The following is a 13,301-nucleotide window of genomic DNA, read 5'->3' as shown; positions in this document are numbered from 1 at the left end:
ATAAATGTCTGCCAATTTCCTTTTCCATTTCTTTGTCACCATGCACATGGTTCCATTAAATGCTAGAGATCCAACAATTTTGACATTGTGTTCAGATTTGTGAAAACTGAAAAATGTAGCACCATCAAACTATCTAGCTAAATTAGTGGTTTTTGGCATCTTTAATGTACCAACCTTTTTGTTATGTCACACTAAGTTTCTACAAGCCTATATTTCTAGCTTTATTTACAAGCATGTACCATATGTGGGAAATGAGAGGGGCAACAGGCATATGAACTTCCACTAATGGTTGTGTTTTAACTTTATGTATAATAATAGCTGTTTTGGTAGTTGTGCCACACCAGCTTTCATCATGTTCATGGTGTATGCATCCAGGGATTAAGGAATAATAGCCAATATGCTGAGAAGTGATAAGATTCCTATGATATGGGCAAGGGATCATCCTGCTTGTCTTGATATCCCTTCCCCTTGATTTGTGTTCCAGATATGAATGCCACAAGATTTGGTGCCACAAAAAACAGAACAGTGGTTGGGGCTTGGATGTATATGTGATCCAATAGGATGCAGCACAATTTTAAAGCAGAAAAAAAGTAAATGGAAGAAGGAGGCTGATATCTGTGCAAAAGAATTGTGCAAAAGTGATTATTGAACCAAATACAGACCTGGAAACCATCAGGGAGATGCCATCACAAAAGCTTGATAATGGACATAATGGTCCCTTACCTGCAAATGTGTTCTAGATTTGAAAGCAACTGCTGCAGCTGTTGCCTGATGTTGACTTTTGATGAGTCCCTTTGGTCTGATGCACAGTTGAGAAAGCTCAGTGGGCTTAGAAACTTCAGAGAAAACAAACCATTAGAAAGTGGAATATTACACTTAAGATGGTGTTTTATCAGTTGGACAATAACTTAAGAAAGTATTGAGCACTAGCAGGCCTCAGGAATAACTCTGTCAGCAAGTAAATATTGAAATGAAATTCATATGAAACAGTATGATCTTGGATGCACTGGAGCAGCACTCCTTTAACTTTGTGGCTCATTAGTGCATTTGAGTTCAAATTAGACAAAAGTATTTAGTATGCCATGTGAAATTTATTCAAGGCTACTCTGCATAACATATGAAATGTTGCTTTAGACAGCATCACTGGTTCCATAAGAAATCCTTAGACCTGAAGCTCACCACTCAGGTCACAGGATAAAATGTTGTCTTCACTCATCATAGATAATGTATAGAACAGGGCCACTGTTTTCGAAAATTCATTTTGTGTGCTGTTGTCAGTTGAATTAAACTGTCTACTTTAAATTTTCCCACAGTACATATGGAAAGAGACTTCGGTTTGGTATGTCATCTGTCACAGGTCAACATCCCATACCTAAATCATAGCCAGCACTACTTTCAACTTTCCATTCTTCAGACTTTAGTTCCTGTCTGCTTCGCTCAGCCGCAAGTACGCGCTCACGACTGATGTTATGTTTAGAAGACCAACAGATACCTAAGTTCTCCCAACAGTCCCGACGACGTCCGCCGGGGCGCCGCGGCGACGGGTCCCGGCCCGGGGCGGCGGGCGGCGGCGGGTCCCGGCCCGGGGCGGCGGGCGGCGGCGGGTCCCGGCCCGCGGCGGCGGGCGGCGGCGGGTCCCGGCCTACGGCGGCAGCCGCCCTGCCGTCGGCGTGCGGCCGTGTCGCGGCGCCGTCGAGCGGGCGGTGGCGGCGGTTCGCGTGTGACGCGTGTCGTGCCGCAGGTGCCGCCGCCGCCGGTGACTCACGCCATGTGAGGCGTGCGCGTCGGAGCGGGACGCCACCGACTGTACGCCGCCGTCGACGGGCGGCGCGGCGACGCGAGCAGCGGCCCGAGCCGCCGGCGCGCCGGCGTGGGGTCCAGGCGGCCGCCCGCTGCACACGCTCCGGCCGGGAGGCGGAGTCGGCCGGGGAGCGGCAGCGCCGAGAACACGGCGGCCGGTGACGCGCCGGGCCCGGCCCGGGTCCCGCTGGACGTCATGTCGCGGGCCGTGGCCGCGCGCAACAAACACGTGCCGGCGGACAAGGTGAGGCCCGCGCACTGCGGGGCTGGCGGATCTGGGCGGCTGTCTCGCTCCCCGGGCGGTGCGACGTTTTGTCCCGCGGCCTGTGTGGACATGGCAGTCTGTGGGGATGGGTTTCGTAAGTTTTTGTGGACAAAGCGTAGGATGGTGCGGGAAAACGTCGATATTGATTACCTTTGAGTAGAAAGTGATGTACACTAGGAGCGGGGCCACTGCGAATTGGAAATTTCAATCGTGAAGTGCAACTCGCTTTTCCCTCGTCCTCGCTTTCGCAATCAGTGTCAGCTGACGACTGAGATCTATTCGTGGACGCCAGTGCTCTACCAATGCATCTCCCCTGCTGCAGCGAAATCGATGCAGCTGTACAAAGCGCCCGTTTTCCCTAGAAGCAACTGCCCTATCTATAGACTGCCAACGTCTCATCACATCCGACGTACCCACGATCGCGCTATGGGCGTTATACCGGGCATGCCACCTGTGGGACTGCTCAGTCTCCACTCCCTTCCACGTGACTCCTGGCTTCCCCACCGTCGCCGGCGACGCTCCCGTCCACTGAGATAGCCCTCCCCGAGCGTGTGCGAGGCTGAGCCCGCTGCGCGCGTGGCGTTGCAGATCAACCTGCGGCTGATCCTGGTGAGCGGCCAGAGCCGGGAGTACCTGTTCGACAGCTCGGACTCGGCCGGCGACATCGCACAGTTCGTGTTCGACACGTGGCCCGAGGGTGAGTGTCGGCCGTCCGGCGGCGGCCAGCGCGTGGAGAAGGTCAGCGCCGGTGGGTGGTGGCGCGGACTGGGCGGGCGGTCACTGGGTGTGGGGAAGTGGCGACAGCGTCGGCGTCGGCAGCCCGCGGTCGGCGGGTGAATGTGTGGCACAGTGGGGCCAAGTGCGGGGTGGAGGGGAGCGCTGTCGGGAGCCGAGTGTGCTGTCCGCCCTGGACGAACCCTTTCCAAGAATAGCATCGGTAGTAAACACCGCTGCCGCCAATACAGGCATCGGCGGCGTCGACATTGTTCACTGGGAGCGAGCTAGGGGACCTGGTCTCCAGTAACTTATGGGCAGCAGTGCACAAAATAGGCTGGAGCACACACGCTCTGCGTGTATCGTGCTCCGCGTTTCAAAAGGTGCGCCAGCGCGTAAAGGGGCGCAATAGGTTGAAGTACTTTTTAAAGTTTGTCCACTAGGTATTTAGTAAATGGACAATGCTCCATTGGACCCGACTTGGCTGGTAAATGCGGTGAATGGGCGAGTGGCGACAGGGACTGGTGGCGTGGTCAGCGCACGGAGTGCGACTGGAGAAGCGCAACCCGCGTCGGACACCCCTTTTTGGGAGCGCCAGCGACTGCGTTGGCCATAGTAGCACCCATGGGCCATGGCGCAGCCAGGATACGGGCCCGAGCTCCCCACGTGGGAGTCCAAGGTGCCAACCATTCGCCCAATGCACGGTGCACGGGTAGCTACTGCGCGGGGGGGGGGGGGGCTGGCGCTGGGCTCGGTTGTCAACGTGGACAGTGACCGCGGTTGGTTGTAACTTGACGGCGAGGTGGAAGTGAAGGCCAGTGAGGCCGGTTGGATTTCTTATGGGGTCCCCTATTAGTCAGGCCATTGGCCCGACGGGGCGTGTGCGCCGCGTTCAAACCATGGTGGCATAACTCCATTCACGAGCGTACACCGGTGCCTGGATCTATGATGAGAAGACATTTTGGGGACACGGAACCTTTGAGTTTGAATGTAGTGTTGTGTTTGGATGTAATTGACGGATCGGCCCGTGAATAGTCTCATCGATAGTGTTTTCAGTTTACGACTTTTGAAATTAAGTTTCCGCAGGGGCGGAGTCGGGAGGCGAGGAGCAAGCAAAACGTTTCCGTGAAAAACTGACGTTTCGAGAACATTCTGGATGCCTGCTCGTTGCGACCGTCTTCTAGGTTTGGAATTTGGCGTCGGCAGCCTGCGGCCGGCGGGTAAATGTGTGGCACGGTGGGGCCAAGCGTGGGGTGGAGGGGAGCGCTGTCGGGAGCCGAGTGTGCTGTCCGCCCTGGACGAACCCTTTCCAAGAATAGCATCGGCAGTAAACACCGCTGCCGCCAATACAGGCATCGGCGGCGTCGACATTGTTCACTGAGAGCGAGGTGGGGGACCTGGTCTCCAGTAACTTACAGGAAGCAGCGCAAAAAATAGCCCGAGGCACACACGCTCTGCGTGTATCGTGCTCCGCGTTTCAAAAGGTGCGCCAACGCCTAAAAGGGCGCAATGGATCGAAGTACTTTTTTAAAGTTGATCCACTAGGTATTTAGTAAATGGACAATACGCCATTGGCCCCGACTTGGCGGGATTTGACATTAACTTGTCATACGTACTGACTATATCTTAAGCTGTTCAGTGTACCTGCGTTGAACATGGCATGTGCATAAGAGCACATCTGTTGACCTTATTCTTCGGTGCTAGTCGAAAAGGGGGAGGAAATAGCTATACAGGGATGTTTCGGCCACAAGCTTGTCTCGTAACAGTTGGTACAAAAATGGAAAGGCAAATGGACGAGACACATATGCTCATCCAGTTATTCAACTATTTCATACTAAAGATGTTATTGTAGTTACTATTATCTTACTTCTTGTATTTCGAAAAAGGGGAGTGGCCGACTGTCAATGCATTGTTATGATTGCATCCCACCTTCGCTTCAGCTACCAATGGGCAGTCATTCCAAGAGAAGTGCTCCTGGCTGTGTCTTGCACGAACAACAGTAAGCGTTCCACCCCGGCATGACAGGTTATTTGCCTCCGTGGGACGGTAGTCTTGTGACGCCGCGAGCGCCCGTTCGTCGGTTCCTCGGTTAGTGAACGATTGTGGGGGACGCATGTTTTGATTGCCAGGCTGTCGCTTAATTGCCAGGCTGTAGGTTAATTGCCAGGCTGTAGCTGAAGAAGGCGACGACCCATGTGGTTTGTTATCTGATTATTCGACGTATCATCTTATTGTAGGAGAAGAGCTATACCAAAAAAAGGAAAATAACTATACCAAAAATTATTGCTAGTGCCTCTTAGTTGTAGCGCGGTTTAAGACTATTAGCCCGGTGTGGCGTGTTCGCTCGCTCACCTTAAGCCCGCGGACTGGATCACGATCACCGGATGGTGCTACTTCGGCGTCTGCCGTACGCCTGTGAGCTTTGCAAAGAATACATAAGAAAATAAATGACGGATTAATGTCAATTTTGTCAACCGAAGGGCGAAATTTTAGACGCGTATGCAGTTTAATCTCGCGACGCCTTACATAACAGGCGTTACGCAGTTTCATACATTACCGGCTTCACGAATTTACATTATATATATATATATATATATATATATATATATATATATATATATATATATATATATACATACTCCAAGTAGAAAAGAGTGCGTTGCTTTGTCTCCTGCCTGGCGCATTGCGTGAGTGCTTCCCGGCCCACCACAATCAGTGGCGTGTCCTATACAACACCGTCGTCTTCACAAGATCGGTGCTGTCTTGGTGAATAACAGAGCGCAGCACCGCTCACAGTGTGGGACCAAAGCGTGTCGACAAAACGGCCGTTGCGCGACCGCGCCTTCTCTCCCGTGCCTAACAGCCGGGCCGGGCGGGCGTCACCCAGTTTCTCCCACACTTCGGTGCGTCATGCATCAAAGCTCGTGACGTGAATGTGGCGGCTTGAACGCCGGGCGAATAGCTGTTTACCGGTGTCGCGCACACGCGTGCAGAGACGCGCGTTTAGGCGGCGTTTGAGCTGCCGTGGCCTGTCCGCCACGCGCGGCTTCGCCATATCGGTGGGCGAGCCGGGCCGGCCGTGTGGGCGGTGACGATCCGAGCGCGGGCTGCGGCGCTGTGTGGGCGGAAAGCGGCTGTGATTGGGCGCCTCCGACAGTGATTGTGCAAGACGGAGCGGGACGGTAATGAAGGCTTTGGCAGAGACCGGCCTGTGAGACCTCTGGGCGGAGTGTGGAAGGTGCCGGGGCCTTGTGAGGCCTCTGGGCGGAGTGTGCGGTGTCGGTGCCGCCGCTGCCGTGTGGAAGGTCCCGGGGCCTTGTGAGGCCTCTGGGTGGAGTGTGGAAGGTGCCGGGGCCTTGCGAGGCCTCTGGGCGGAGTGTGCGTTGTCGGTGCCGCCGCTGCCGTGTGGAAGGTCCCGGGGCCTTGTGAGGCCTCTGGGCGGAGTGTGGAAGGTGCCGGGGCCTTGTGAGGCCTCTGGGCGGAGTGTGGAAGGTGCCGGGGCCTTGTGAGGCCTCTGGGCGGAGTGTGCGGTGTCGGTGCCGCCGCCGCCGTGTGGAAGGTCCCGGACCTTGCGCCCATACTGTCCTGATGTGCCTCCCGGCTGTCGGGCTCTGGTCTTTGTGCCGTCGCATGCCGGACGTCGATGCAGTTATTGTGAGTTTTATCCGCGTGATATACTCACCGCAATAGCACCCTCAAGTCGCCGCGTAATTAAAATGTGAGGAGACCGCAAAGTGGCCTCAGTAGCCGATGCGCTCCATCATACCAATCATCATCATCGTGGCGCGTGCACTGTATCGAACGGCGCCGGTGTTCCTGGGACGCCACCTGCATAGTCGTTTGTCGCCCATGGCAAAGACCCGCTGATTAGTGCAGGAATGCACGCGGGTATTTTGCCGAATGATCTTGAACACTTCTGGTTGGCGAGTGTGTGTGAAGCGCTCCAAATAAAAGCTGCGGTTTGTAACATACTCACCTGACAACATCCTGTACTGCTGTTCACTTCCAATGTCCGTATGTGTTGTGGCCAGTTGTGGGCAGGCAGGAAGCCAAGGCAGTTAAGGCTTGTGCTGCAAGGCGTGCGTTTCCTCTCTGTTTTCGGCGACGGTGCTTCGTATGTGTAGCTGAGACTTTCGGAGAGCACATGGTCATGACCATGATTTTGCCGTGTGAGCGGCTGCGTGAGTGTTTGGTCAGCATCACTGCCGACACCTGCCGCTGGGTGCAGCGGACCTGTTGACTGCTGATCTGCCACTGGGTGCAGCGGACCTGTTGACTGCTGACCTGCCGCTGGGTGCAGCAGACCTGCTGACTTTCGACCTGCCGCTGGATGCAGCGGACCTTTTGCTCACCCCATCTGGGCCGCGCCGCAGAATGGAGTGAGGAGGCGGTGAGCCAGGCCGAGGTGCTGCGGCTGATCTACCAGGGCCGCTTCCTGCACAACAACGTGACGCTGGCCGCGCTGGGCCTGCCGCTCGGCAAGACCACCGTCATGCACCTGGTGCCGCGCGAGAGTCTGCCCGAGCCCAATTCACAGGGTGAGTGGTGTGCTGGCGCTGGCGCCGGACTATCCAGAGTGACGTCGCGTCCAAGTAGAGCCGGCGGGCAGTAATATTAGAATGCGTGACTACGTGCCTCCGTGGAACAAGGGTATCGACCTGGGCGGCGGGCAGGGGATAAGCCAAGTGTGCTCCGCGGGGCCCGAGTGCAGAGTCGCGATCAATCCACGACTGTGTCCGGGACGTGGGATGGGATGATCGCGGTGGTCGTGTCTGTGGGTGTGAGTGGGTGTGCGTGCGTGCGTGCGTGCGTGCATGCGTGCGTGTGGGTGTGCATGTGTATGAGTACGTGCGTACGTGCTATGCCGTGCCGGTGTCTGCCGGGGTCGCTGTAGGCAATAGCGCGAGGCACGACCATCGACCGGTGTTTCCCGTGACCGGCCGGCAATATTGACGCGGAGCGCGCCCCATGGAGAACGGCTCGATGACGCGGTGTGGAGCGAACGCTGTCACCGGCGACGGCGCCTGTTCACGCGCTGTCACCCTCACCTGAATGTCAGGTCACGCGCGGGGCGTGAACTGACATTCAGCGCCATTCACGCCCCTGCGCCCCCCCCCTGGCTTTGCGGACTGGCCTTTTCAAATTGTTATACTGCAGAATATTGGGTGTTAATCACGTTTTCGCTTGCGTTCGCGGCTGCGTCACAAGTACTGCCTTGTGTATAATAGATGCACGTTCAGATATGCTTTAAACCACATGTTTTCCCCGCCATCGATTGCAAAGGGGAGCCGAAGTAGTGCAGTGGATGAATCACGAGTACTGTCTGTTCATGCTGTGACTGCAACCGGTTCCATCGCTCGTGTCGTGGCATTGATCTGTAGGGCAGGAAGTATGGCATATGCACCACCAATAGCTTTGCAATTACACGCCCAAAGCCAATGGGTTGGCGCCGTGCTCAGGTCCATTTTTACAGTTAATCACACATGTATTGTCTGGTCGGAGGTTAGTTATTCGCCTTTGGTTTATATTTCCCTGCTGTGATTTTCAGGCTCTGTGGCATGCTCATGTGCATAGTCGTATATTTGTGGTATGCTGAAATATTCGTGGCATGCTCATGTTGCCCTTGTGTAGTTGCATTGTCGTTCCTAATCTCGTAAAATTTGTTATAAAATATCGCACCCTGCTACTAAGCCCTTATTAAACATTTTTGTGCAGAATCTAGTAGTTTGTTGATGAACGATTCGTGGAAAATTAGAAAGAATGGTTGAATTGCAACTGCACTGACCGATTCCTTGGCTGGCATGTGTGACCAGTGTTCCCAAATACGTGCCGTGTGACCTTACTGAAACTTGTGATTAGGGTTGAGATCACACCTGCATTTTCTATGGTACCGTCTTATGTCGCAGACAGAAAAGGGAACGTACTTTTGAGGGACAGCTATTGGCCCTAAGCCATTATTGGCAGGGGTTGCGCTATCACGTGGCCATGCAGTTTCCGCGCTGGAAACGTGAAGCAGTTAGTCGTGATTCGCCTTTCCTTTGCTCAGAGCATACACGCCCTTTTTGGCAACCCAATGATTGTTGTATTTTGTACTCGCTGCGGGTAGCCGTCCTCGAAACGTATGCGCCTGACGACGGAGAAGCTCTGACAAACCGGCAGCGCGCCTGCTTTCCGTATTGAACTAGTCACACCTGTTCTGCCTGTCGCCTTGTGACGCCGTGAGCCAGGCACTCCCAAACAGCTTGAACTCGACCCGATGGACTGTCGACTGCTTGGGCTTCTCGGCACCGCTAGCCTGACCTCCGGTGTTGTTGACCACGACTCTGTTTAGATCTGGCACCTCTGACCTCTGACACGGCTGACTACGAACACTGCTGACCTCTGACACGCTGACCTCTGACACTGATGGCCACTGATACTGCTGACCTCTGACACCTCTGACCTCTGACACCGCTGACCTCTGACACCGCTGACCTCTGACACTGATGGCCACTGATACTGCTGACCTCTGACACCGCTAATCACTGACTGTTGGCCGCCGACACTACTGACCACTGACTGCTGGCCACCGGCACCGCTGACCTCCGACACCTCTGACGTCTGACACCGCTGACCTCTGACACCGCTGACCTCTGACACCGTTGACCTCTGACACCGCTTTCCTCTGGCACCGCTGACCTCTTGGCTCCCTTACAGACGAGCACCAGAAGAGCAAGGCGGGTTCCCGCGGCTGCTGCTCGTCGCCCTGCGTGCTATCGTAGCCGTCCTGGCTCCCGCCGCTCTCGGCGTGCGGTGCGGCTCCTGTCCGGCTCCTGACCCGCACCGAGCTCCGGTCGCGCCCGAGGGACGACGCCGGTGCCGAAGACGGCCGCGGAGCACGGCGCCGGCTGCCGGCGGGGGGCCTCGGACCGCGGCGCGTGAGAAGGGACTGCCGCCGGGGTCCGCCGGCGCCGCGTGCGCCGCGGGTGTGAGGACCGGTGCGAGTGTGCCGGCGGACGCGGTGGCGGCGGGCCGCAGGAGCGCACCGGGCGCTGCCGCCGCCAGAGGGGTGGCGGCCACTCGCCAGCGGGGCAAAGGCGCGGATGTTGCGTGCTTCTCAGCAGGCCCCGCACGGAGGTTCATTCCCATGATGTGTTGTGTAGCGTGACCGAAGTGTGCGTTTTGGTGTTGCGTGCTTGCGTTCGCACCTCCTTTTCTTTTAACCTAGTGCGCTGCCGGCGTCGAACGAGTCTACGACGGACAAGGATCGGCTGGTGGATCTAGGCGCGCGCGCCGACATTCCACGGTGTGAACGCACCTAGAAGCTCGTTGGCTGTCCCGCCATCTGTGATCTTGAATGGGAACTTGTAGTTAGTAGATCGCTGGCTAGTGTTTACAGGTGTGCTTGCCTAGCCTTTCGGGCACGGACGGTGTTTTAAATTTACGTAGCGTTGTTCAATTGCCGGTGAATGTGCTGCCTGATGTGCGAATCCCATCGTTAAAAGTTCCTTTTTGAGAATGCTGGGCTCTGAGATCCGATCATGACGCCCTGGATGGTTTGTGAGGTGTTCTTTCAGTGAGCATTGTCTTGTTATTCAGCTCACATACGATGATAGCATAACCTCTCGAATCTGTCCAAATATGCCTGTGTCTATTGCTAGCCAGTGCTTTCTCACTGTACGTTAGATTGCTGGTCGGTATCCACCAGCGGTGCATGGCGTCCCCATGTACTGCGGTGTGCCGCGTCCGTGAGGCTGACAAGTTTCCCCTTGTGATGATCTGAGGCCACCTCATTTTCGGCATGTGGGGGCCTGAGACCACCGCGTTCCCGTCATGTGGGGATCTGAGGCCGGTGCGCTGTCTGAGGGCGTGCGTTTCCATCGAGCGGCGACGCAAGCTCCGCCCGCTCCCGTCATGTGTGAGCACCGCTCGTGGCCTGAGACGCCATGTCGCCACGTGACGGTGATCTGCGGCGCGTCCGGTCCCATGTTGTGGTGAACCCCGGCACTCCCACCTGAGGCGGGCGGCCGCCGCCGTCCAGAGCGCCCCCCTGCGGTGGCCGGCGGGCCGCGGCGCAGCCCGTGCATGGCCATGCTCGAATACTCAGCTGACGCGCCGACTGTGGAGGGCCGCGCCGCCAGGGCGCCGACCGAGCAGCGCCCGCGCGTCGCAGTCTCGGAGGCTCCGCGTTCGCTTTTAAGGTTTGTTGTTTGAGCGAGGTGATAGGCGTAAATAGACTTATTGTACCGTGGTGTTGCCGTTTTCTCAGCCGGCGCGGCTCGGTCGGGCGCTCACGTGGATCCGTGCCGAGGCGCCGCCATAAAAACGGGCGCGCGCGCCGTTGGCCGGCTGACCTTGGGTTCCGGGCCGGCGTCACAGCCGACAGGTGCCGCCGTGTGTCGGGCAGGAGCGGGCCCACATTCGGCCGTGGACGGCGTCTGCGAACACCGCACCGGAGGCGGGGGATTCTTACGCCGTCGACGGGTGCTGGCGAGGGGTCTCAGAGCCGTGCCACCTCCCGCCTGAAGCGCATATTATAGTCATCCTACCACCTTATGCAAGCGCCAATGTCACCGAAAGCCTTCTACATCAAGCCATCTACAAGCAAGGCGCAATAACTAACCATTCCTCAGTAACGAGGGTGCGTTCGTCCCCCCCCCCCCCCCCGTCCTCTCCTTCGTGCATTCCTGGGTGCTGGGTGCACCGTTGTCACTGGCACTACTGTAACGGCGATACAAATAGGCGATGTCGGTTTGAGTGCAGTTTTCGCCACCTGCAACGGAAATTGATATTTGGGGAGAACCACTCAGGGACAGGATGCAATATTTCCTCGCAGGTGGACATCTATAACGACGTTTCTCCTCTGCACGGTCAGAGCCCTTCTCGTAGCCTCTGCTCGCGTTTCCGACATCAGCAGGCATTGCGGGATAGGTCGCACGCTTCGCCGGCCCTGGAAACTCGGCCTCAGTGGCTGGTCTGACTCGCACGGTCATGCGCTGATATTTGTCGGAAATGACTGCTTCAGCTGGGCTTGAACCAGTCATGTTTGCTTCAACTGGGCTTGAACCGGTCATGTTTGCTTCAACTGGGCTTGAACCAGTCATGTTTGCTTCAACTGGGCTTGAACCAGTCATATTTGCTTCAACTGGGCTTGAAGCAAACACCCCTACGCTGCCCGTGTGGAGGACACTCTTTAACACGCCTCGCGTGCTCGGCGGTTGCCGTGCGGGCTGTCAGCTCGTTGTATGCGGCCGCACTGTCCCGTACCGTGCCGCGCAAGGCGTGCCTTTAAGCCACCGGCCAAATCGGCGCGGTAATGCCGTCTGTCGCGAGCCCTCGACGATCGCAGCGCCGGTGGGCAGGGGCTTCAGGCGGGCACTCTCGGCGGACGTGTCTGACAGGAGGGCCCCGCCAGCGGCGAGGGCACAGTCCTCCATGACGTCTAGGCTTCTTTCCGTGGAATACCAAAGGCACGTCCTTGCCCTCCCAGCCCCGTCGTCGGCCCCGCGCCATTGTCAGACGCTCATGGCCATCCCAGGCATTCCATCGCCCGGACCGTTATAACCGTCGCGGCGAGTTGCGTGCTCGATCTAGACAGACGGGTCCGTGTTGCCGGACCGGTGTCGCGATATGCTCCCGCGCTGGACTCTGCACGACAGCGCATGGCTAACACTCAGTGACAGGACGTTTTGGCGCGCCCCGTGCGCAGGAGACTGTGTCACTGAAACTTTTGACAGGCCCGGTCCGTCAGCAGTGTTGTTTTTAATGAAAAAAGAATTCGTGTCTTGTACGTCGTCGTAGTGTTTACAGCAATACAAAGTATAGAAAAAGTGGCGCTATCGTGCTACTGCTGTCGTGTTAGGACAAGTTTACATGATTCAAGCTGGTATAGAACTGTCAGACATTTAGTGGGTGAACAGAGCTCACCGATGCCATTTCATCTTGGCCCTATTTGGCGTGCACCAAAGTGCGGGAAGTTTGCATGCTAACCGGTTGAACTGCGAATATTGATGTGAGTAGCAATGCGGAACCCCCGCTGTATTCGCAGATGTGCAGTCATTTGATTACAAACATCTTTGGGTTCAGTGAAAGGACTTATTGACGTACCAAAGCTTATTGTTTTCCACCAGCCCGGCTCTGGTTTCCAGCAAATGGAAGGGATACAAGTGCACGGCCATACAACTATAGTAAAGTATCTGGCGATGGGAATGTGTTGTGCTTAATGGAAAGCGTGTTTGTTGCGTAATTCTTGTCATACCTTGGAGATTTTTAGCAAAATGGATTGACCTGTGAACGCTCATGTATAAATACAAACTATCGCTGTAGCGTAATACTGTGTGAAGTATGTATTACCTTTTCACGGACATGTAATCCATTTTGTTGGAACATGTTTTGGCGCGGTAAAGTATCTTCAAAGCGTGCCTGTGATGATACTCTGGCTTATAGAAAAACCATATCGCGTACATTACATCAAAGCGATGCATAGACAGGGCACCACTGCACCATGCGTTGCGATACATGGCGTGGGAGCTGGAGCGCCAGT

General features: G+C 56.0%; 1 protein-coding gene across 1 annotated transcript; it reads left to right on the top strand.

Moving 5' to 3' along the window:
• The first annotated feature begins 1,903 nt into the window (after window positions 1-1,903).
• LOC119107542 (ubiquitin-like protein 3) lies at window positions 1,904-11,009 on the top strand. Its single transcript, XM_037231025.1, has 4 exons — window positions 1,904-2,044; window positions 2,654-2,762; window positions 7,153-7,317; window positions 9,476-11,009. Exons 1-4 carry the CDS (start codon window positions 1,997-1,999, stop codon window positions 9,538-9,540), a joined length of 387 nt encoding a protein of 128 aa, XP_037086920.1. The 5' UTR covers window positions 1,904-1,996; the 3' UTR covers window positions 9,541-11,009.
• Window positions 11,010-13,301: the final 2,292 nt, after the last annotated feature.

Source organism: Pollicipes pollicipes, unplaced genomic scaffold, assembly GCF_011947565.3.
Source record: "Pollicipes pollicipes isolate AB1234 unplaced genomic scaffold, Ppol_2.1 Scaffold_6686;HRSCAF=7923_pilon_pilon_pilon, whole genome shotgun sequence".
In the NCBI taxonomy this organism is placed as follows: domain Eukaryota; kingdom Metazoa; phylum Arthropoda; class Thecostraca; order Pollicipedomorpha; family Pollicipedidae; genus Pollicipes; species Pollicipes pollicipes.
The sequence above is the reverse complement of the archived record's forward strand: the minus strand, read 5'-3'. Positions and strand labels throughout refer to the sequence as shown.